This window comes from Anomaloglossus baeobatrachus, chromosome 4 (assembly GCF_048569485.1).
Source record: "Anomaloglossus baeobatrachus isolate aAnoBae1 chromosome 4, aAnoBae1.hap1, whole genome shotgun sequence".
Taxonomy (NCBI): Eukaryota; Metazoa; Chordata; class Amphibia; order Anura; family Aromobatidae; genus Anomaloglossus; species Anomaloglossus baeobatrachus.
The window spans coordinates 263,592,732-263,618,739 of record NC_134356.1 but is presented as its reverse complement, the minus strand read 5'-3'; the positions used below and the strand labels follow the sequence as shown (position 1 = coordinate 263,618,739).

Here is a 26,008-nt window from a genome sequence, read left to right as displayed (position 1 = left end):
CCAGAACATTGTAATTGTTCCTCTGCATGAATGCCTGAGTAGATTTGGAGCGGTGTTTTGGATCATTGTCTTGCTGAAATAGCCATCCCCTGCGTAACTTCAACTTCATCACTGATTCTTGCACATTATTGTCAAGAATCTGCTGATACTAAGTTGAATCCATGCGACCCTCAACTTTAACAAGATTCCCGGTGCCGGCATTGGCCACACATCCCCAAAGCATGATGGAACCTCCACCAAATTTTACTGTGGGTAGCAAGTGCTTTTCTTGGAATGCCGTGGTTTTTTGCCTCCATGCATAACGCCTTTTTGTATGACCAAACAACTCAATCTTTATTTCATCAGTCCACAGGACCTTCTTCCAAAATGTAACTGGCTTGTCCAAATGTGCTTTTGCATACCTCAGGCAACTCTGTTTGTGGCGTGCTTGAAGAAATGGCTTCTTTCGCATCACTCTCCCATACAGCTTCTCCTTTTTCAAAGTGCACTGTATTGTTGACCGATGCACATTGACACCATCTGCAGCAAGATGATGCTGCAGGTCTTTGGAGGTGGTCTGTGGATCGTCCTTGACTGTTCTCACCATTTTTCTTCTCTGCCTTTCTGATATTTTTCTTGGCCTGCCTTTTCTGGGCTTAACAAGAACTGTACCTGTGTTCTTCCATTTCCTTACTATGTTCCTCACAGTGGAAACTTACAGTTTAAATCTCTGAGACAACTTTTTGTATCCTTCCCCTGAACAACTATATTGAATAATCTTTGTTTTCAGATCATTTGAGAGTTGTTTTGAGGAGCCCATGATGCCACTCTTCATAGGAGATTCAAATAGGAGAACAACTTGCAAGTGGCCACCTTAAATACCTTTTCTCATGATTGGATACAGCTGCCTATGAAGTTCAAAGCTCAATGAGGTTACAAAACCAATTTAGTGCTTTAGTAAGTCAGTAAAAAGTAGTTAGGAGTGTTCAAATCAAGAAATTGATAAGGGTGCCCATACTTTTGCACCGGTCAAATTTTGATAAAATGCAGATTGCACATTTTCTGTTAGTATAATAAACCTCCTTTCAATCCAGAAATATTACTGAGTCCATCAATTATTAGATATATGAAACTGAAATAGCTGTTGCAAAAACCCAAATTGTTATAAAGAAAAAAGATTAACATTAATAGGGGTGCCCAATCTTTTTCATATGACTGTATATGTGTTAACTGTGTCTTCCATGGTGCCCCTCTCCATCCATTAACATTTTATTGTGCACCTTAAACTGACAAGCAAAAAACAATATCTAATAAAACGGAACCATGAGATCAACGTAACCAGAGCTCCGCGCTGAAAAAGTCAGTATCGCTTAGGGATGTGGACTCCACTCTATGTCTGTTGTTCCAATAGTCTTTAATCTGCAGCCAGCTCCTCACAGTCAATATCAGAAAGAGGAACACGTACACCCCTAGTGAAATCTCTTTTCTAATGTGCATCTGGACTTTAAAAAAAAACTGTTCGGGCACAGAATAGTTTGATTGCTAATATCTCTGTAACGATGAGGAGAAATAAAAAAAAAAATATTCTACTCTGCATTTCTTATTACACCATGTGTTCAGTTCAACGTGACAAAATTTGGTGAAATATCCTGATCTATAAGCATGTATTCCCTACCATGCTGAATGTTAAATTGAAGCTTGTGGTTAGCTCTATAGGAATTAGAGTGGACTAATCAATTCACCTGTGTTGTCAAGTCACTTGTCCATTTTAATACAACTATCAAATAATCTAGTTTTCTCACAAATGCTCCTAAACAGATGCAAATCAAATTAAACTTTTCTTACATTCAACTGGGAGTCTGAACTTTAATTGATACCCACTAATGCTATTTTTCATACATGTGACAAACTGTCCTGTATTGACCAAGTATAGTAAGAGGACATAGCTATTCATAAAGGGTTAATCTGCTAATAGGAAGACATAGCTGCTTGTAAAGGAGTAATTTGAGTTTCTTACTACAGAAAAGGCTGTAGGATTTACCGATACTGCTGCTTCTATTCTACTCCTTTTACAGATGATTCATAATATAAAAGAATCAATCTTATTTTGCACATACTGTATATAACTACATTCAGTATAGAGAGACTCTGGTACTAATTACATGCTGCATTCTCTAGGCTCAAGAAAAAATAATATCAGCTCAGAAACATTAACTCTCCCACGGCTGTCAAATAATGAGACTCCAAACTAAAGGGAACCTGTCAGGTCTCTAGTGCAGCCAGAACTGCTAGCAGTTCTGGGTGCATATCTAGAGTCCCTCCCTAACAGTCCCTGCATCTAGCAGCACACATAAACCGATCTTTAGAAAAAGTGTTTCTAAAGATCATTTATGATATGCTAATTATGGCAGTGACTAGTCACAGGGGCATTAATTCCCTGTCTAGTCTGCCCACTTAGCATGATATCACGCCCCTGTGGGTGTGATACCATGCTTTACAACAGGCAGCATAATTGTAATGTGATACAAACCCACGCATGCGTGCCTTTGTACCCATTAGCATTGAGCTTCTTTGACGCCAGGTCTAGGCATCCCAGCTTCAAAGAGACTCACTGCCCATGATAGGAAGCCTTCTGCACTTCCAGTTATGTGCACTATTTTCTCTGACGCTGGGACACATACACCTGGCTACTGGGAAGTGCGGACGACTTCTGATCACATACACTGAGCGTCTTTGAAGCTAGGTATGCATACACCCAACATCAAAGAAGCTGAATGCAAACTGGTACAAAGTGGCATGCATGCGTGGCTTTGTATTGCGTTGCCATGACTGAGCGTTGTACAGCATGTTATCACTCCCACATGTGTGTGATAACATGCTGAGTGGGACGACTAATCAGGGAACTAATCACCCTGCCACTAGTCCCTGTCCTCATTAGCATATCATAAAGGATCTTTACAAATACTTTTTCTATAGATCTCTTTATCCATGCTAGTGTATACAGGGACAGTTAGGCAGGGATTAGCAACATGCACCCAGAACTGCTCGTTATTCTAGGTGCACTGGGGTACCTTACAGGTTCAATTTAAGCTGACTTCAATCTCTTATTAAAGGTTCAGAGCTTTTTTCTCTAAATTAGTGTGGATAAATGTTCTAATTTTTCTAATTACATATATGATATTGATATTGATCTGACTGCAGGCTCCATTGAATCGACCGCAGTTGACGCCATGGACTTCAAAAAAATGGCCGCGAAGGTGGCGTGTACGGAGATTGACAAGATGAACTTCAGGAAAATGGCCAAGGAGTCCTATGTATGCACACACCATCTCTGCGGCCATTTTCTCGAAGTCCATCTCGTCAACCGCGGGTCACTCAATGGAGCCCTCAGTCAGATCATTGGCACCCGCCGCTGAGACACCCTGTACTGTGACCCTCCTGAGGCTCTCCACTGCAGTGACACCCCGCAGCCTGCTGGCAGATCAATGGTGCCCACCGCCGCGACACCCCCAAATCTGCAGTATTGCTGACCCTCCTGAGCCGTACCTCCCCCTCCTCTGAGCCTGCCGCATCGCTGACTCTGCCTCCTGTGAACTTCCTGAGCAGCTCCACCACTGCTGCTCTCGCCTGATGGGCATTAGGATTAGGACGGACCCTCATTTTAACATTAAAAATTATTTTTTCCTATTTTCCTCCTCTAAATTTGGGGTGCTTCTTATAATCTTGTGGGTCTTATAAAATAAAAAAGACGGTACTTTGTTTTATTTATATTAGCTCTAATGAAGTTTACCGCTACTTTTATTTTCATTCTTGGTACACAAAATTAAAATTTTTGTAAAAGATGTAAGATGACATCCTACAACATAAAATCACTGACATTTCCTTTTTAAGCAAATAATGCAAGCTTTAAATATTACTAAATAGGGAAAATGTAAAATTGCTAGGAAACAAAATCCCCAAATTCAGTTGTTTTCTTCAGTATTGAATCATTCCTGAAATATTCTTTTGGGATTCATTTCACACTGGACAAATTGTTTTTAGTGGAGAAATCAGTAACCCAATTATTATGCAGCCCAACCCTTATTATTTTGCTTTTTCTCTTGAACTTAAAAAATGCTAATATTTTCTGCTACAGCGAAGGCTGCAATTTAGAAATCAGATTACCTGGTAATGTTTTATGGTGTTTAACTTTTTAATATTATTCTCCATCATCACATTAGAAGAATCGATGTCCAAGAGTTCCTTAAAAGATTGACCATGGTGAAGCTCTGATAATGGAAATGAAACAAAAAAGAAATTCTGAATTGTCAATGACATAACCACTTTTTTACAGTTTTATTGTGTGAAACCAAAATGTAAGAAAAAGCAGATTAAACAAACCTGAATCATTATTTGGATCATGTATCAATAAAGTCACATCAGTCCTGAAATAACTACTTTGAAAAATACTGTATTGAGCATGAACTTTATAGGTATAGAGGTCCACTGAAAAGTTGATGCATTGCCTTCCAATGGCACACAAATGAAGTTGGTTTACTAAATGTTCTCCACCTTTTTAGTAAGTGATAACACTGTTTGATATAGATAGGTATATACTTCAACAGTATGTTATAGCTGTAGAAAAAGACATGGACCACACATCCAAAACTTACATTGATCTATTGCAGCTAAGCAAAAATTTACAAAAGTGAACATGAAGTTCTTATTTTAACATTTTGATCAAACAGTATTAAACCTACTGCTATGTCACAGCAAACCTCTCAGTGGGTCACTAGCCTTGAAGGTGTAGTACATCAGGAAGGCTGGTGACCTTGTGCCCCACAGCACCCATGCTGCAAGGTGGAGCCCCATGACCACAGGTACAGCACCACTGCAACAATGGCCACCACAGAGCAACAGCACCAAGTGAAAGAAGCTGAAAGAATAATCTTCCAGTAGGTCTCAGATTAAGATATGAGGACAAAGATAGGTGGAACCCCTCTTACAGCCTCCTGCTGAATAAAAGAGGTTGTCCACTACTTTTATATTAAAGGCCTATCCTTAACATAGGTCATCAATATCTGATTAGCTGGGGTCCGACACCCCGCACCCCAACGATCAGCTGTTCTTGGTCCCGGTGGCAGGGGCGGCAGCAGGCAGCTGGAAATGCTCAGTTCCGGAGCTGTTCTGTCGTCTGATAGCGGCCGTGGCCGGGTACTGCACATCCAGCTCCTATAGACTAGAATGGGAGGTGGATGTGCACCGCGGCCGTTATCAGAAGACGGAGCAGCTCCGGAACTGAACATTTCCGGCTACCTTTGGCCGGAATCGAGAACAGCAGATCGGCGATGGTGTGGGGTGTCAGATTAGACATTGATGACCTATTCTAAGGATGAGCCATCAGTGTAAATGAAGAGGACAAGCCCTTTAAAAACACCTGGGCCAAATGCAAGGAATGGTGGTTCAAGGAGAAGAGGAGACAAACCTTGCAAAATATGACAGCTGTAATAAAAGGCATGGCAGTGGGTTTTATACAGTCTGATCAGACAGTTAAACAGAGAATCTCATGCTCATTTTTTGCTCAAGCATTATAGATTAATGTATAATAATGCATCAAGACCGGTATTTTTCATTATGGTTTATCATGATGTAGGGGCGGGGTGGAGTGTGAAGTGATTCATTAAAAGGCCAACGCAACAAAATCTTAATCCAGTCAAGAACTGGAATAAGATAGATGGCATAAAGAACTTTCCCGCTCATTATGAATTTGACAAATGGGTGTCACTACACCCCACTCCTGTCCCATCTCAGCTCCCCCCACTTTGTTGGAGCTAGGCAAAAGTGATGTGAAAATGAAAATGCTATAAGTCACAAAATCTTATGCACAAAAAACCTTGCAACTTTTCAAATATGTTTATACCAGTGTTCTGGCATAAAATCTTTAATGAATCCTGGCCTTTATATGTTAAATTCAGGTGCGGGGTATTTGTTTAATTTTTTTTTTCTGTTGATATGTTGAAATCGTCCTAGGGTAAGTTCACACAGTGCGTTTTTCGCGGCGTTTTTGCGCAGCTTTCGGGTGCGTTTTTGCTCAGAAAACTGCAAGACTTTGCTTCCCCAGCAAAGTCTATGAGTTTTCATTTTTGCTGTCTGCACACAGCGTTTTTTTTCAGCTGCGTTTTTGTGGTGCCACAAAAACGCAGCATGTCAATTATTCCCGCGTTTTTCACTGCGCTTTTCATCCATTGAGTGCAATGGGATGTTGAAAGACGCAATGAGAAACGCAAATAGCTGCGTTTTGCTGCGTTTCTAAGACCAAAAACGCAGCTATAAACGCAGGAGGTGGGTAGTAAAGTGACGTGTACAGGAAGAGGATTCCTTCTGTCAGTAAACACAGAAGCGTGAATCCTCTCGGTACCGTCACCGCCGCTTCCATCTCCCGTCCTGTGCATGTATGCTGCCGTGCGGCGCCATGTCTGGGCGGGAGGTGGAAGTGGCTGCAAAAACAAAAGTTAACAGTAGAAAAAAAAAAAAAGTTATACTCACCTGTCTGCAGGGTCCCGGTGCCATGCCCGCTCCCATCTCCTCTCACGGTATCGCCGCTCCGGCTGTGTGCAGACGGCTGGGACACCTCCGATAGATGCAGGACCTGGCGATAGATCACCTGATGCAGTCACCTGACGCATCAGGTGATCGTAAGTATCGCGGTGACGCGGGCGCCTGGCCGGTTTAAGCTATCAGAGGATGCGTCAGGAGACTTCATCCCTGATTACCGGCAGCTGCTGCAGCGATCGGACAGGATCAGACTCCCGCCCCATCGCTCTAGGAGCTGCCGGTAATCAGCGCATAAGTGAGTATTTTTTTTAATTTTTTTTTGCAATGATGCATCTGCTGATTGTATAAACGGCTTTTATGCAATCAGCTGATGTGTGATGTGCTTCAGCCCCTAGAACCTGACATTATCTGATCGCTTTGCCTTCCAGCAAACCGATCAGATGATATTGGATCCGGATTGGACGGCGCGGGACCCTTGACCCAGGATTACTGCGGAGGGGGGGAGTTCTTTATTTCAATAAAGATGGAGTCACTAATTGTGTTGTGTTTTATTTCTAATAAAAATATTTTTCTGTGTGTTGTGTTTTTTTTATCTTCACTAGAAATTCATGGTGGCCATGTCTAATATTGGAGTGACACCATAAATTTCGGGCTTAGGGCCAGCTGATAATATACAGCTAGCCCTAACCCCATTATTACCCAGTGAGCCACCCGGCATCAGGGCAGCTGAAGAGTTGGATACAGCGCCAGAAGATGGCGCTTCTATGAAAGCGCCATTTTCTGGGGTGGCTGCAGACTGCAATTCACAGTGGGGGTGCCCAGAAAGCATGGGCACTCTGCACTGTGGATTCCAATCCCCAGTGCCTAGTTGTACCCGGCTGGACACAAAAATTAGGCGAAGCTCACGTCATTTTTTTTTTTAATTATTTCATGAAATTCATGAAATAATTAAAAAAAAAGGGCTTCTCTATATTTTTGGTTCCCAGCCGGGTACAAATAGGCAGCTGGGGGTTGTGGGCAGCCCGTACCTGCCTGCTGTACCCGGCTAGCCTACAAAAATATGGCAAAGCCCATGTCATTTTTTTTGCTTGGGGGGCAAAGAAATCCTGCATACAGTCCTGGAAGGGGATGCTGAGCCTTGTAGTTCGACAGCTGTTGTCTGCTCTCCTGCATACACTATTGGATGGAGGATGCTGAGCCTTGTAGTTCGACAGCTGCTGTCTGCTCTCCTGCATACACTATTGGATGGAGGATGCTGAGCCTTGTAGGTCTGCTCCCCCTGACTCTCCCTCCAGCATACAGTCCTGGATGGAGCATACTGAGCCTTGTAGTTCTGCAGCTGCTGTCTGCTCTCCTGCCTACTCTATTGGATGGAGTTTGCTGAGCCTTGTAGTTCTGCAGCTGTCTGCTCTCCTGCATACACTAGTGGAGAATGAAGAACATATTGAAGAAGGAAATGACATCAGACCTTTTTTTTTTTTGTTCACTGATAAAAAAACGCATAAAGACGCAATGAGCAAAAATGCAGCAAAACGCAGCAAAAAACGCACCAAATCGCGGCAAAACGCGCGCGTTTTTTGCCGCGGGTGCGTTTTTGTGCGGTTTTTGCCGCAAAAAACGCACAAAAACGCAGCGTCAAAAAAACGCAGTGTGTGAACCTAACCTAAAAGTTTATAATACCATAAACAGAGCAAACGGAATACCATTATCTTATCATTATCTATGTGTCCAGGGTATTCTGCAGAACTAAGAAGTTTTTATGCATTTTATTATGTAAATGAGATAAACTTTGAGATATACCCCTTTTTATGAATGTCCCTGCTTCAATATACACACCTGTTTACCAGACAGACACAGTGAAACATACAGTACATATCTATACACAGCGAGTCATCTGAATAATTTATTTGGCATTGGAAATAAGTTTCAGAAATTTGATTGTTTTAAGGATTTCAATAACATGTGGATGCTTTGTTTTTTTGTTTTTTTTTTTCAAAATCAGCACCACTACTGTCCACAAGCTGTTTCTGGTATTGTAGCTTAATTCCCTATCACGTCAACGGAGCATGGCTGCAATATGAACACAATTTGCCAAATCCAACAAGAGGTACCCTAACTAAAGACGATTAAAAATTCACTTTTATTGTTTCAAACTAAATGACCAGATTAAAGTAAGCGAATATTAGGGTGAAGTGATAAATTTAGTCATCTCAGAAATTAGTGATCCATTAGGATGTGGATCAATGGTTTACTATCAATTCTGTTTTACAGATTAGGTTAATCCTACCTTAGATCTGCTAGATAAAAGCATCCAGCTACTAGCCTCCACGACATGTTTCAACACAACTGGCTTCATCAGTGACCTGAGGCTATAGTGAGATGAAATCAAGACAGCTACACCTCTTAAAAGGTTAGGTTGTGATATCACTTAGAGGTCGGCTTGTATCGGCAAAGAAGAGAAGATGCACTCTGTTCAATCAAATGTAAAGACTTATCAGAACAGCGTATCCAATTAGTCCATTCATCAATCGATCTCCAATGATCAATTTCCAAATGGCTCATATACGCTCAGTACTCCATTGATCAGAAAATGACCACCAATGATATTACTTTATACTCACCCAGATCCCCGCAGTGAGCTGACCAATTATGATTTACTTCCGGGCCAGTTGTATATCATCATCACTGCGCAGGTCAAAAAACTTAGACGCAAAATGTGATCATAAGACTCACCGCCCATGCCCAGGTACTTAAGCGCTAGCGAGATCGTAAGCGATCGTACCCGCCCCCGTCGGTTGTGCGACATGGGCAAATCGCTGCCCGTCGCGCACAACCTCGCTTACCCCCATCACACGGACTTACCTGCCCTGCGACGTTGCTCTGGCCGGCGATCCGCCTCCTTTCTAAGGGGGCGGGCCGTGCGGCGTCACAGCGACGCCACACGGCAGCCGTCCAATAGAAGCAGAAGGGCGGAGATGAGCGGGACGTAAACATCCCGCCCACCTCCTTCCTTCCGCATTGGCGGTGGAGGCAGGTAAGGAGATGTTCCTCGCTCCTGCGGTGTCACACATAGCGATGTGTGATGCCGCAGGAACGAGGAACAACATCGCTAATTAGAAGAGAACGATTTTTTGTTTTAGGACGACCTCTCCGCGGCAAACGATTTTGGCCGCTTTTGCGATCGTTTTAGGTTGCACATAAGTGTCACACACTACGATATCATTAATGACGCCAGATGTGCGTCACAAACAACGTGACCCCGACGATAAAGCATTAAGGATATCGTAGCGTGTAAAGCCCGCTTTAGCCTTCAGAGCACAAAGATTTACTGACCTTTCTGAGATAGATTTATCTTAATCAGATGATTCAATTAGTGTCTCTACTAATCCAAAAATAGGGACCAAATACAAAAGTAGACCCAAAAGGAATTGGAGACAGAGAAAAAAAATCTTCTTTTAAGTCATGGGAAGGACCACCAGAAAAACAGAGCCATACAAGAAGTGATATTGATATCACTATGGATCAGTCTTCTTTTGCCTCATCCTCTGGTGTCCCCAATTTGAGAATGGACACTACGCAACGTACGATACCAACATTATTTGGCAGTACCCCCTTTATAGTGCCGAATAACTTCAGCTTTTACAGAATTTAGCCCTGTCATTGGCATCTTTATCATAGAGAGTCTCTTTAACAGGGACCACTATGACACCTGTAACTCCTGACCTTACAGCAGGCAATTCTTTACAGCTCTTTACTTTTTTAGGGAAAAGGAAACCAATATAGATCTATCAGTTGGTAATAGTGCTAACAACTTATAATTGTTTAATTTCTCTTCTTTTTCCCCCAATAAGACACATATCTCTCTCTCCTTTGTAAGGGTCTTTCCTTTACACTGACTCTTAACTTTGATCCCTTTACTTGGACAAAGGATGTAAATCTTTATGCCCGGAAGTTAGCCTTACATAAATACCATACCATCAAGAACAGACATCCCTCACTTTTAAAGAAAAGGGAGCATGAAGCAATTAATATACTAGAAGAACTTGGAATGGGATTGGAGGCTGAGGGTGATCCCACCCCTCTCTAATCACAAATTAAAGAATTAGAATACCCCACCTTTCTTGAAATATCATTGTCAGGACACCAGCAGAGGGAGCTGGAGTCCTGATGGATGATGGATAGAAACTGTACTGTACAGAATCAGCCGAGGAGATGAAGCAGTGTGTGCTGGTGCAATACCTTACAGCACCAGCAGGGGGAGCAGATACCACGAGAAGTGTGGGGTATGGTCAGACAGACCGGGTCGAACACCGTGAGGAGCAAAAGACAACCGGAGGGACGCGCAGGAGAAAGGTCAGGGTCAGGCCGAGGTCATTACTGGAGGAAGCAACCGAAGAGGGGAGGTAGGAGAGGGAGAGAACAAGAAGCGGGCAGGAAAGGAATGAAGGTATGTAAGGGTAGACAGACGGAGATCAAGGGGACGAGACACAGACAGAGGACGGGAGCACAGGGGAGACTGTTCACAATCAAACACTTACAGGGACCAGCAATCACAGCATCGGTTCACCAGAGACTATCCCATTTAAAGTGTCCAGGCTCCGGAAACGAGGCCCAGGAGAAAGCTCCACCCCCTAGCCATGTGGCAGGGGAGACGAAACCATGACAATCATAATATTCATACATTTGTGAATATAGTGATGGCGGACCTTAAAAAGCTGAATAGGACTAATTTTGGAAACATAATCTGATCTTAGAGGAGACTAAGGGCGGCTTTGCACACTACGACATCGCAGGTGCGATGTCGGTGGGGTCAAATCGAAAGTGACGCACATACGGCGTCACTTGCGATGTCGTAGTGTGTAAAACCTTTTTTGATACGATGAACGAGCGCAAAAGCGTCGTTATCGTATCATCCGTGTATTCTCCGACATTTCCATAATGCCAGTGCAGAGACAGGTACGATGTAGTTCCTCATTCCTGCAGCAGCACACATCGCTGTGTGTAAAGCCGCAGGAGCGAGGAACATCTCCTACCTGCCTCCCGGCTGCAATGAGAAGGAAGGAAGTGGGCAGGATGTTTACATCCTGCTCATCTCCGCCCCTCCGCCACTATTGGCTGCCTGCCGTGTGACGTCGCTATGACGCCGCACGACCCGCCCCCTTAGGAAGGAGGCGGGTCGCCAGCCAGAGCGACGGTCGCAGGGCAGGAGAGTGCATGTGAAGCTGGCATAGCAATAATGGTCGCTACGCCAGCTATCACAAGATATCATACCTGCGACGGGGGCGTGGACTATCGCGTGCAACATCACAGCATCGGCTTGCTATGTCGCAATGTGCAAAACTCGCCTACGGCTATGTAAGAACTACAGAAAGATGATAAACCTAATTATAAAATCTTCCGATAAGTGGTTGAAATATAGTCTTCATGGATGTCATTGACTATAGAGGAATGGTGGAGACCCTACCGGGTGACATAGAGACAGACAAAGTCCTTAAAGGGGACCAGACTGATGTGTACTTGAGTGAATTGCACACTCTTATGAAGGAGGCGCTAAAAGGTAAATTAATATCGGAAGATGAATTTAAATTCATGTTTAATTCTCATCACACAATAGTGACCTTTTATGTTTTACCTAAGGTGCATAAGAGGGCATGTCTGAAACAAAGAAGACTAATAGTATCTGATAATAACTGCCTGACAGAGGGGGTGAGTCGATATTTGGATGAGCTACTGTCCCAGTTTGTGGATTCACTTCCTTCATATGTGAGAGATATGAAGGATATGGTCCAGAAGCTGAGGGACATTACTGTATCTGAGAGTATTATACTTGTGAGCTTGGAAGTGGAGGCCCTATACAGTAATATCGGCTATGACCTAGGTATAGGTGCAGTTAATACATTTCTGGATACTAAAAGATAACCTTTTTCTTTTGAGTTTATTGCGGTTTATTTTGACATACTATCTATTTTACCTTTAGCAGTGCCTTCTTTAATCAGATACGGGGCACCGCTATGGGTATGTCTTGTACACCAAATTTTGCAAATCATTTTTTTAGAATGGTGGGAGGATACACCCATTTTCTGTGAAGATTTGATTTTTTACAGCAGCCACATTTTATGTTGGGGTAGGTACATTGATGATGTACTTATCCTCTGGAACGGTGATGTCACATTATTTAAAGATTTTTTTTATCTATACTTAACCGAAATGAGATAGGTATGTTCTTCACTCATGAAGTGGGTCATAGGTCCATCAGCTTCTTGGACCTACTGATATCCATTGACGGGGAGCAGTCATACCAACATCTGTCTTAAACCAACATCTACGAGTAGTTTGCTCCATTGGAGCAGTTAGCATCTGATGTCCCTGAATGACGGGATCACAGTGGGACAATACCTTAGAGCCCGATGTAATTGTTCTAGTGACCAGGCCTTAGGAAGAGAGTGCAATAATCTGTTCAAGCACTTTACATGTAGGGGTTACCCTAATAAAGGTACTACATACAGCATACAACAGAGCTAGAGTGACAAATCGGAACAGATGTTTGAACAATGTCACCAAGACACTGAGTCAATATCATCAGGCTGATCAGTACTTATAATGTACATGCAAAGGTGGTTTCTAATTTACTGCACAAATATTGGCCACTTCTGCACGCAGACCTGGATATTAGAGACAAGATAGGACCATACTCCAGTATAACTTATAGAAGGGGTCAGAATTTGAGAGATAAATGTACCACCAGTCATTTTACCGCCAATAAGAGACGGATGACAAATATTTTCAGAGGTCAACGGGGGGCTCTAACCCTTGTTGTACCTGTTCATTCTGTATATATATACCCAAAATTAAGGACTTTATTAACCCCAGTGGGTGGTAAAACATATGTGATAAGGGATTGTATTGATTGCAAAACCAAAGGGGTTCTATATATATACAGTATATAGCAGTATGCCCCTGTCAGAAATTGTATGTTGGGAAGATAGTGCAGGAATTTCAGAGACAGATTTCAAACATATTAGTTGTATCAATACAAAGGTTACATAAGAAGTGTTCATGCAGATGATCCCTTAAATTTGAGCTTTTGGGGCATTAGAAAGATCTTCTTGGCTTCTAGAAAGGGCAAAGTGGAGAAGTGGATATATAGACTGAATTTGGGTGCTCCCTATGAACTGAATGAAGGGTTTACCTTTCCAGCTTTCCTTTGATATTTCACCTGCCTTTTTGGATTGTTAAATATTATAAGACCTGAGGCTAAAGCGGGCTTTACATATTGCGACATCGCTAGCAATGTCGCGAGCGATAGCACCCGCCCACGTCGGTTGTGTGTCACGGGCAAATCGCTGCCCGTGGTGCACAACATCGCTTACACCAGTCACACATACTTACCTGCCTAGCGACGTCACTGTGGTCGGCGAACAGCCTCCTTTCTAAGGGGGCGGTTCGTTCGGCGTCACAGCGGCGTCACTAAGCGGCCGCCCAATAGAAGCAGAGGGGCGGAGATGAGCAGGCGGATCATCCCACCCACCTCCTTCCTTCCTCACTGCGGGCGGCCGCAGATATGGTGATGTTCCTCGTTCCTGCGGTGTCACACGTAGCGATGTGTGCTGCCGCAGGAATGACAAACAACCTGCGTCCTGCAACAGCAATGATAATCGGGATTAGAACGACGTGTCAACGATCAACGATTAGGTGAGTAATTTTGATTGTTAACAGTCGTTCGTGCATTTCAAACGCAATGACGTCGCTAACGAGGCCGGATGTGTGTCACAAATTCCGTGACCCCAACGACATCTCGTTAGCGATGTCGTTGCGTGCAAAGCCCCCTTAAGACAGTTTATCTCTTTTCTTGATGAAGTGCATAACTGTTCTGAAATAAAATAGTAATATCCTATGTGTTCTAATATTTAAACATATGATTTCTCTTAATCCATTTAACAGTATGTTCCATTTCTTTAAATTATTCGACACTATGTTCCATTCTTGGAATATAAGGAGCTATTGTATGTCATGATGGACTTTTTAGAATTGCAATTGCCCCTGGAATGCCCTGGCTGGACTTTATATCAGAGTGTTTTCTCTAGACATATAGTAGGCTTAACCTATTTAATATATATGATGAGTTGCTCACCCTTAATAGTATTAACTGATTTACCCTGATGTATACAAACTCAATTAGCTGGCCATAAGTAATATTCTAAGGATTGCTCACTGTGAGACTGTGTGGGTGCACGCATGATATCTCTTCTCTTACTTGTTGGGAACTAAATGCAGACGCACGCTTGTTGATGATTTAGAGTCTCGCCAGGTTGTAAGTTCGGGCGCATTCGCAGCATGTAACTATACTCCTTCTGAGACTAAGTGTGGGCAAAACCGCAGTGACGTTTGAATGCTTGTCGGAGTATAAGGTCAGGCACATAAGCAGTATATAACTACACATCTTGTGGAATTAAGTGTGGGTGCAAGAGTTGAATTAGTTGAATGCATGCACTGCAATACCTTGGTTGCTTGCCGTACACTAAGTTCAGGCGCAGACGCAGTGTGGAGCTAAGTATCCGGGCATGCGCAGTGAGTCTTATCATCATGTTTTTTGACCTGCATATTGATGATGATATATGATGAACCTGAAAGTAAATCATAATTTGTCAGCTCACTGCGGAGATCTGGGTGAGTATAAACTAATAATGGTGGTCATTTTCTGATGAATGTAGTACTGGGCGTATATGTGACTAATGTCAGTTGATCATTGGAGATTGATTGATGAATGGACCAATTGGATGCGCTGTTCTGATATTCTTTTCTTTACATTTGATTGAACAGAGTGCATCTTCTCTTCTTTGCTGATATTTGCCGACCTCTCAGTGATCCAAATGTGAGAAAGAAGCGGCAACTCACCCTGGTAAGTGGCAAACTTTTTAATCTGTATGTACAGACAAAAACATAGATGGGGAGCAGAGGGGGTGCGGGGACGACCTCTCAGTGACATCACAACCTTTAAGAGGTGTAGCTGTCTTGATTCGGCTCACTATAGCCTTTTTCCCCTGATAAAGCCAGTCATGCTGAAACATGTTGTGGAGGCTAATAGCTAAATGCCTTTCACTAGCAGATCCAGGGTACGATTAACCTAATTTCTAAGCGGCTTAATGCCTCACTAATTTCTGAGATGATCAAATTTAACACTTCACCCTAATATCTGGTCCTTTTAATCTGGTCATTTAATTTGTAATAAAAGTTAATTTTTAATGGTCGTTAGTTAGGTTCAAATTGTGTGTAACAGATTTGAGGTTCACTGTTCAATGGCTGCAATATGAAACACCGTGTACAATATAAGAAAAGTTTTTCAACATAAGCATATACATAATAATGCCAAATATTGCAAACATTAGTCACAAAAGGGTATATGTTTACCTAAATAGAGTAGAAAATGGACAAAGGACAAATCGTGAACCAGAGAAAACAGAGAAACAGAAAAAGGCGATCAAACATCCGTACTGCAAAAGTGATATTTATTGTAAAAAAAGGTGAAAAAGTGGGGGGAATGTAACAACACACTGGTCATAAATAAGGACGCACAATTCCCAAACAGAATATGTACATGTGTACAAAAATGACAGTATATTATAACACATACAGTGCCTACAAGTAGTATTCAACCCCCTGCAGATTTAGCAGGTTTACACATTCGGAATTAACTTGGCATTGTGACATTTGGACTGTAGATCAGCCTGGAAGTGTGAAATGCACTGCAGCAAAAAAGAATGTTATTTATTTTTTTATTTTTTTTTTTTAAATTGTGAAAAGTTTATTCAGAGGGTCATTTATTATTCAACCCCTCAAACCACAAGAATTCTGTTTGGTTCCCCTAAAGTATTAAGAAGTATTTCAGGCACAAAGAACAATGAGCTTCACATGTTTGGATTAATTATCTCTTTTTCCAGCCTTTTCTGACTAATTAAGACCCTCCCCAAACTTGTGAACACCACTCATACTTGGTCAACATGGGAAAGACAAAAGGAGCATTCCAAGGCCATCAGAGACAAGATCGTGGAGGGTCACAAGGCTGGCAAGGGGTACAAAACCCTTTCCAAGGAGTTGGGCCTACCTGTCTCCACTGTTGGGAGCATCATCCGGAAGTGGAAGGCTTATGGAACTACTGTTAGCCTTCCACGGCCTGGACAGCCTTTGAAAGTTTCCACCCGTGCCGAGGCCAGGCTTGTCCGAAGAGTCAAGGCTAACCCAAGGACAACAAGGAAGGAGCTCCGGGAAGATCTCATGGCAGTGGGGACATTGGTTTCAGTCAATACCATAAGTAACGTACTCCACCGCAATGGTCTCCATTCCAGACGAGCCCGTAAGGTACCTTTACTTTCAAAGCGTCATGTCAAGGCTCGTCTACAGTTTGCTCATGATCACTTGGAGGACTCTGAGACAGACTGGTTCAAGGTTCTCTGGTCTGATGAGACCAAGATCGAGATCTTTGGTGCCAACCACACACGTGACGCTTGGAGACTGGATGGCACTGCATACGACCCCAAGAATATCATCCCTACAGTCAAGCATGGTGGTGGCAGCATCATGCTGTGGGGCTGTTTCTCAGCCAAGGGGCCTGGCCATCTGGTCCGCATCCATGGGAAGATGGATAGCACGGCCTACCTGGAGATTTTGGCCAAGAACCTCCGCTCCTCCATCAAGGATCTTAAGATGGGTCGTCATTTCATCTTCCAACAAGACAACGACCCAAAGCACACAGCCAAGAAAACCAAGGCCTGGTTCAAGAGGGAAAAAATCAAGGTGTTGCAGTGGCCTAGTCAGTCTCCTGACCTTAACCCAATTGAAAACTTGTGGAAGGAGCTCAAGATTAAAGTCCACATGAGACACCCAAAGAACCTAGATAACTTGGAGAAGATCTGCATGGAGGAGTGGGCCAAGATAACTCCAGAGACCTGTGCCGGCCTGATCAGGTCTTATAAAAGATGATTATTAGCTGTAATTGCAAACAAGGGTTATTCCACAAAATATTAAACCTGGGGATTGAATAAAAATTGACCCACACTTTTATGTTGAAAATGTATTAAAATTTAACTGAGCAACATAACTTGTTGGTTTGTAACATTTATGCATCTGTTAATAAATCCTGCTCTTGTTTGAAGTTTGCAGGCTCTAACTTATTTGCATCTTATCAAACCTGCTAAATCTGCAGGGGGTTGAATACTACTTGTAGGCACTGTACTGTATATTGCAGTACTCTGCTATTTATATTACCTGTTTCATCTGCTTTTAGGATATTTTTTATATTGTGAAATCTGCCCTACATTTTTTGTTATATTATATTCGGCTTTCAGTTATAAAATTTTTTTTGATACATGAATGCTGTCCGGGAAGCTGACTTTGTGTTTTGTACATGCTGTACCTGCCGGCTAATAATCACTGTTTTGCAATATTGCAATTAAGCTATATCTTATATATCTGTTATAATATACTATCATTTTTGTACACATGTACATATTCTGTTTGGGAATTGTGTGCCCTTATTTATAACCAGTATGTGGTTACCTTCCCCCCACTTTTTCACCTTTTTTACAATAAATATCACTTTTGCAGTAAGGATGTTTGATCACCTTTTTCTATTTCTCTGTGTTCACATAGTGTATAAGTATGGTGCAGTTTTTGAAAGAAGGCAACATGTTTTTGTTTTTTAAAAATCCTATTAACATGTTGAAACATGTCACAGTTGTCTAGCCACTATCCTTATTGCCTACATATTTCTACATGTTTTCATATACTTACATCTAATTGCATAGTGTAAATGAGTAGTGACATGCTGCATTGACAAATGGGGGGTAACACCCCATATAGTTCCAGTATTCACTAAAAAAGGAATGACCAAAGATATAGCCCTAGAACATGCAGACACAAACAATCATCAAATAATAATACAGTGGAACCTTGGTTTAAGAGTAACTTGGTTTGAGAGCATTTTGCAAGACAAGCAAAGCTTTTTAAAAATTTGTAACTTAGTTTAAGAGCAATGCTTTGCAATAAGAGCAAATTCCCACCATGTACACTTCCAGTTCTGTCCTTTCACCGTGCTCTGACCTGCTCTGGAGGTAACTTTCTGTCCATATGTACTGTTTATGTGATGCCCCTGACTCTATCAGGTTGTCATAGGGAACTGCACTCTTGTTTCTCATAGTGCAGAACCCACCCTCCATGGTTCTGGGTTCCTACACACTGGTATTGCTCCCATCAGCACTCAAATCCTAACCACACCTAACACCACACCCTGTCAGGCACACCAGTGGCTTGGTCTAGCTGGAAAAGGGCCACCCGCCTAGGGGTCAGGCAGGCTGGTGGCAGGGACAGTCAGATCAGTAGTAGACCTCAAAAAGTGAGGAGCTAAGGGAGTTGGAGCTCCCTGTGTGACCTTGGTTGAGTCGCAGATGGTGGTCTAGGACCAGAGGAGTCGGAGACCCGATCGCAGGGCATTGGAAAGGGTGTACTGACTAAAGGCCCCGTTACACGCAACGCCATGTCGATGTCGTTGGGGGTCACAGAATTTGACACACATCCGGCCTTGTTAGCGACATTGTTGCGCGTGACACGTACGGGTCACCGCCAACGATGCAAAATACTCACCAAATCGTTGATTGTTGACACGTCGTCCATTTCCCAAATATCGTTGCTGGTGCTGGACGCAGGTTGTTCGTCGTTCCTGAGGCAGCACACATCGCTACGTGTGACACCCCAGGAACGACGAACAACACCGTACCTGCGTCCTCTGGCAACGAGGTGGGTGTGACTTTCATGTGGCTGCTGTCCTCCCCTCCGCTTCTATTGGACGCCTGCCGTGTGACATCGCTGTGACGCTGCACAAACTGCCCTCCTTAGAAAAGAGGCTGTCCGCCGCCCACAGCGATGTCGCTAGGAAGGTAAGTACGTGTGACGGGTACTAGTGAATTTGTGCGCCACGGGCAGCGATTTGCACAAACGACGGGGGCGGGTGCTTTCACGGGCGACACTGCTAGTGATGTCATTGCGTGTAAAGCGCCCTTTAGTTTTGGAGAACGGTTGGCACCAGAACGTCCAGTAACCGGGCCGATGCCGAGCACGGCGGGGTACAGGACCCTAGATCGGGGAGTAGCTTCATGCAACCTGATAATTAACCTGCGGAGGATAATCTCTTTATGAACTTTCTCCAAGAGCTCAGAGATCGAAGGCATCAACACAACGAGGGGGATAGGGTTTTCCAGCTTATAGGACCCACCAAAATCCCCAAGAGCCAGCCATTGACGGCACAGCTCCACTTCATAAATATAGGGAGCGGGACCCTAACAGCTTCAGGCCAACGGGTCACTTAGGAACTTTTACACTAGTGCAAGGAGGCAGGCTCCGGACCACTAATCAACACCCGTGGGGACGGACACTCGGACGGGCTCCCCAAGGCAGCAGCGGTACCCAAAGACTTGGTTTACTCCTGTGTCAGAGTTGGCCTAATGATTGCACTAACATTTTCATAGCCTGAGTGAGTACACTGCCCTCCCTGTGCCCTGCCTGCCCAGCCAGCCTGCGCAACACCCTGCACCATCCACAAAACCATCCTCCAGAGTCCCAGGGCCTCCCCTACCCGTGGAGTGATCACCATCTGGCCACCCCGCTCCATCTCTCCCGGGTACTCCCATCGGCAGCGGCGGTACTCCCCTTACAGCAAACCACGGGTGGCGTCACGAACTACCCCTTGTAAAAATCCCCCCCCCCTTTTTAAATGGAGTGCCCGCTGAGCCCCGGGTCCAGGGAACTTTGAGCCACAGAGCAAACCCTGGATCCGAGCAGTTTGCCTGCTCCAGGGGGCAGCACATTTACTGTATGGTATACCATTGCACAGTACAGTATATACTATACAGTATTTCTATCAATTTGCATTTGTGCATACAGTACTGTACTCTTTTGGGTAACCAGTACAGCACATTGCTTGTACTATGCTTCTCGCACACAAACAATTCTATTGTAAGCTGAAGTGCAGTTTAATTTGTTTTACATGTTTTTTATTGTACTGTACAGTATTTTGTATTAGTGTACTGTAATAATGTTATATGAATACAGTACATTATTTTGTATTACTGTAATATGTTTGTATAAATACACTAAATATTTTTGGGTTCTGGAACGAATTGTCTGCATTTCAATTATTTCCTATGGGAAAATTCGCTTTGGTATAAAAGTAACTTGGTTTAAGAGCAGACTCCCGTAACCAATTATGCTCGTAATCCAAGGTTTCACTGTATAGTCAAGGCAGTGCTCAAAATAATTCTTCTAAATTACAGTTTCTAAAAAACATAAACTGAGATTTTACCTAAACCAATATCAGAAAGTGGATGCTCAAAAGAATAGCCTTTTTCAGTTTGAAAAGACTGAAGAATTTTCTCTTTCACTTGCCCAATTGTATCACAATCCAAAACAGTTACTTTTATGGACTGAAAGTTATCTTCATCCTCATGTTCTGCTGGTTTTGGAAACTGCACATTTATCTCCTAAAACAACCAAAAACTACATCATTCATGTATAGCAAATAATGTGATTTATGTAATGCTAAGTACATTATGTCTCTAAATCATTAATATTTTGTATGAACCATATACACAACTAATAAAGGACTATTCAAAGTGTTTCTACGGCCAAGTGGTAAGGAGAACATCTATTTTAAAAGGAACCTGTCATTTGAAAAAAAGGCTATTCAATTGTAGATATGGGGTTAATCTACAGGTTGATAGTGTTTGAAATCTCGCTGGTGCTGGAATATGAAACCCCTCTGCCAGGAGGAAATGAACTTTAATCCTCTCGGCATCATTCCGGTTTCAGTCATAGGGGAGGCACCATCACGGGTTCAGTGATTGCTGTGTATTAAGAGAAGCAGTTGTAATCACCTCCCTTCACTGATTTACAGCCACTCAGCATTAGAACCAGCTTTCAGTCAGTATGGGAGGGGGGGACGGTTACACCCGCTGCTTTCCATACTCAGAGCGGCGACAGAACTTGCACCAACCAGTGACTGAAACCCAAACGCTGTGGGGTGAAAAAGTGTTTGCCCCTTTCTGATTTCTTATTCTTTTGCACATTTGTCACACTTAAATATTTGAGATCACTACAGAAATTTAAATATTAGACAAAGATAACACAAGTAAACACAAAATGCAGTTTATAAATGAAGGTCTTTATTATTAAGGGAAAAAGAAAACCAAACCAACAGGGCCCAGTATAAAAAAGTGAATTCCAACCCACCTCCCCCCTTAAAACATAAATTATCTGTGGTTTATCACATTTTTGGGAAGCTGAGTTCAATTTCACTAGCCACACCCAAGCCTGATTATGGCCACAGCTTTACTCAATCAAGAAATCACTTAAATAGGACCTGCCTGACAAAGTGAAGTAGCCCAAAAGATCCTCAAAAGCTAGAAATCATGCCGCAATCCAAAGACATTTAGGAACAAATGAGAAACAAATGAGAAAGAAAGTAATTGAGATCTATCAGACTGGAAAAGGTTATAAAGTCATTTCTAAAGCTTTGGAACGCCAGAGAATCACAATGAGAACCCTTGTCCACAAATGGTAAAAACATGGAACAGTGGTGAACCTTCCCAGGAGTGGCCGGCCGACCAAAATTATCCCCAAGAGTGCAGCGATGACTCATCAAGGAGGTCCGAAAAGACCCCTCAACAACCTACAAAAAATTGCAGGCCTCACTTGCTTCAGTTAAGGTGCATGACTCCACCCTAAAGAAAGAGACTAGGTAAAAATGGCCTGCATGGCAGAGTTCCAAGATGAAAACCACTACTGAGCAAATAGAACATAAAGGCTTATCTCAGTTTTGCCAGAAAACATCTTGATGATCCCCAACATTTGTTGGGAGAATATTCTGAGGACTGACTAGACAAAAGTTGAACTTCTTGGAAGGTGTATGTCCCATTACATCTAGCATAGGAGTAAAACAGCATTTCAGAAAAGGGACATCATACCAAAAGAAAAATATAGTGATGGTATTGTGATGGTCTGGGTCTGTTTTGCTGCTTCAGGACCTGAAAGACTTGCTGTGGTAAATGGAACAATGAATTCTGCTGTCTACCAAAATATCCTAAAGGAGAAAGTCCAGCCATCTGTTTGTGAGCTCAAGCTGACTCGCAATTGGTTTATGCAGTAGTACAATATTCCAAAACACACCAGCAAGTCCACCTCTGGCTTTAGAAAAACCAAATGAAAACTTTGGAGTGGCCTAGTCAAAGTCCTGACCTTAATTCGATTGATATACTGTAGAATGACCTTAAAAAGGTGGTTCATGCTCGGAAACCCTCCAATCTGGCTGAATGACATCAATTCTGCAAAGAGGAGTGGGCCAAAATTCATCAAGAGCATTATAAAAGACTCATTGCAAGTTATCGCAAACATTTGATTGCAGTTGTTGCTGATAAGGGTGGCCCAACCAGTTTTTTAGGTTTAGGGGGCAATCACTTTTTTAAACAGGGCCCTGTAGGTTTGGATTTATTTTTCCCTTAATACTAATGACCTTCTCTAAAGCTTGCCACTGGAGATGCTAAGGCGGTGAGCAGGAGTACATCCAGCAGACCACCGGGGGTACCTGGGCTTAACCTTTAGTGGGAGGGGCTTAACGAAGTTCCCACCGTGAGTCAGACACCAGGTGCCACTCCGAGGACAGTGAATTGGACTGTGGCAGCTGAACACCAGGGCAAGGATGGACACTGGAGCAGATGGGCAGAGTCACTAGTTTAGAAGATGCAGCCAGGACAGCTGAGGCAGATAGCATGGCCAGGATGGATGGACAGAGTCATTAGTGCTGCAGGGACCAACAGAACATCAGAGGCTGATAGCATGGCCAAGATGGACAGGCACCAGGGTACCGACAGGGCAGGGAAACAGGATTGGGATACTGTACACCGGCACAGGGACACACAGTGGACAGGGGGACATGACAACTAGCTGCCTAAGGTACGGAACTCTAACTAACTAATCACGTTGATCAGGCACCTACCCTCGTGGGAGAGTGTCTTAAGTATTCAGCAATAGACTGAGAGGCACTTCAAGGAAATGACGCACTGGCCATTTAAGAGAATGGCAGCAGTGCATGCCCTTGCCCCAGAGGAGGAAGCAGGGGAAACCCATGTGAAGGACCGCGTGAAAGCCAGGCAGCATGACTCGGGCCAGCAGCGGTGAATATTGTGGACCCTGTGTAGTCTTTGTATTGTGGCACCTGCTGGGGTTTTTCCTGGTACCTGGTATAACCCTGCTTGTCACTGCGTGATATCATCACTTTATGATGGTGTTATTAGTCCTTTTTTTTAGCATTGTTGTATTCAGAGACAATTTTTCTGAAATCTATGAAAATAGGTTGCAGACCCTGCATATTTCATTATAAGGAAATATACAGGGATAGATTACTGTATTGATTATAGATTACTGATTGCCTATTATGCATGCTAAAATTTGTCTATGTAATATATAACGATTTTGTTTTTGAAGGGGGTGATGAATACATGAATATATTTTGGAACTGTGCAAGATTCTTGTAATAGCCCTGAAGAAAACATCTTATATTTGTTAACAAGCACTAATGTTAAGGCTATGTGAACAAATTGCGTTTTTCGCGACATTTTTGCGCGTTTTTCGGGTGCGTTTTTAGTCAGAAAACTGCATGACTTTCCTTTCTCAGCAAAGTCTATGAGTTTTCATTTTTTGCTGTCCGCACAGTGCTTTTTTTTTAGCTGCGTTTTTGAGGTGATTAAAAAAAAGCAACATGTCAGTTCTTTTCTGCGTTTTTCTATGTTTTTCCACCCATGCAATGTATTGGAAAATCGCAGCAAAATGCAGTGACCAAAAACGCAGCTAAACGCAGCCAAAAACGCACAAAAATGTGGTAAAATCGCATGCGTTTTTACTGCTGCATTTTTGCCACGGGTGCGTTTTTTCGGCCAAAAACGCCGCATCTTTGTGGTCAGAAAAAAAGGCAACGTGCGCACATAGCCTTAGTGTTTTTCTCTATCTTTTAAGCCAAGTTTTTATCAATCATATTAAAAATTAATCGTTTTTAAATCCTGGGTTATATAAAATACGTTGTTAGAGTATTATGGTTTAATTTTCTAATGCTCTTTGCAACCAGGACCTACATTTATTTAACTTTTTATTTTCACACAGTCTGTATTTGCATAACTACAACCCCAAATTTCAATGGCCAAACCCACAAATTCACCATAAACGTCCTTAATATTAATCTCAATATAAAATGATAAAGTAGACAACTAAGATAATTAGTTGTTCAAATGAGCAATTAGAAAAGAATACTTACCAAACTGCTAAATTCTGTAATCTGCCATAACAACCAGTCTTCATTCAAAGTATAGAGAGCTTTACATGTTACAGCATCTATTGGGCCTTTGTGTATCCTCTGATTTAATGTGTAGACGAGATTGTACAAAGGCTCTCCCACAGATTCCTATGCAAAACACAAGTATGAATATCAAAAGTGAAAATATCTATATTATGTAAGTTCCAGACAGAATATTTACATGCAAGATTATATATGCAATGAACTCATTTACAGTTACGTTAAACCTTTAAAACAGTCAAATAAGCAGTTTATTGCCCTTGGGCAAGGAACAGAGCTGGAGTGACAGAGGCGTCAGAGTTCCAGTAGTTCTTCAGCCTCATTTACATAGCAATTCCAACATGGATGTTGCAGTAACAGGAATGGACTGACCATGTGAAGATACTGCTGGACTTGTCTTTGAAAGAGCTGCATGTACATATAAATAGTTTGAGGGTGAAATCCTGCTGACAGACAAATACCCTTTAAAGGGAACCTGTCACCAGATTTCGCCGCTATAGGCTGCAGCTACCACCAGTGAGCTCTTATATACAGCATTCTAAAATGCTCTATATAAAAAGCCCAGGCCGCGCTGTAAAATGTATAAAACACTTTTGCAATACTCACCTAGGGGGCGGATCGGTCTGATGGGTGTCGCTGCTCTCCGGTCTGGTGCCGCCTCCATCTTCTGCGATCTCTGTCCTCCTGCCCAGCCTCGTGCATGATGTGTCCAGTGTCAATCACAGAGAGGGCTCCATTGTGCTCTTCTGCATGCGCACTTTGATCTGCCCTGCTGACCTACCCTGCTGAGGGCAGAGTGTCGCGGGCGGCGGGGCACTGCGCTCCTCGCCCGTGAGTGAAAAGGGGGTGGTTTGTTTGGGGATTTAGTCCATGACACCACCCACGGGTTGTGGTGAAGGTGGGCACCACCGCTGCTAGTGACGGGGATCCCGGGATCGATGGTAGGGAGCAGCTGGGATGTTGTTTTCCCCCCTCCGTGGGTAGGGGTTGGTGGTCCCGGGGCCCGGTGGTGAGACGGGGAGGCAAGGTCGGTGAGGTGCAGGGTTGCAGGGGCAGCGCGGCGTGGTGTCGGATGGCACAGGTGTACTCACTCAGCAAGAGATGCAC

At 43.1% G+C, this 26,008-nt stretch overlaps 1 protein-coding gene across 3 annotated transcripts in view; it reads right to left on the bottom strand.

Annotated features, from left to right (window-relative positions):
• Positions 1–26,008, bottom strand: part of PLXNC1 (plexin C1) — a 346,034-nt gene that overhangs the window by 50,767 nt on the left and 269,259 nt on the right. For all 3 annotated transcript variants that reach the window (XM_075344806.1, XM_075344807.1, XM_075344808.1), the window contains 3 exons: positions 24,863–25,009; positions 20,864–21,041; positions 4,144–4,247 (listed from right to left, as the gene is read on the bottom strand). In XM_075344806.1, coding sequence (XP_075200921.1) covers positions 4,144–4,247; positions 20,864–21,041; positions 24,863–25,009 — 429 coding nt within the window. The remainder of the gene's footprint in view (positions 1–4,143; positions 4,248–20,863; positions 21,042–24,862; positions 25,010–26,008) is intronic.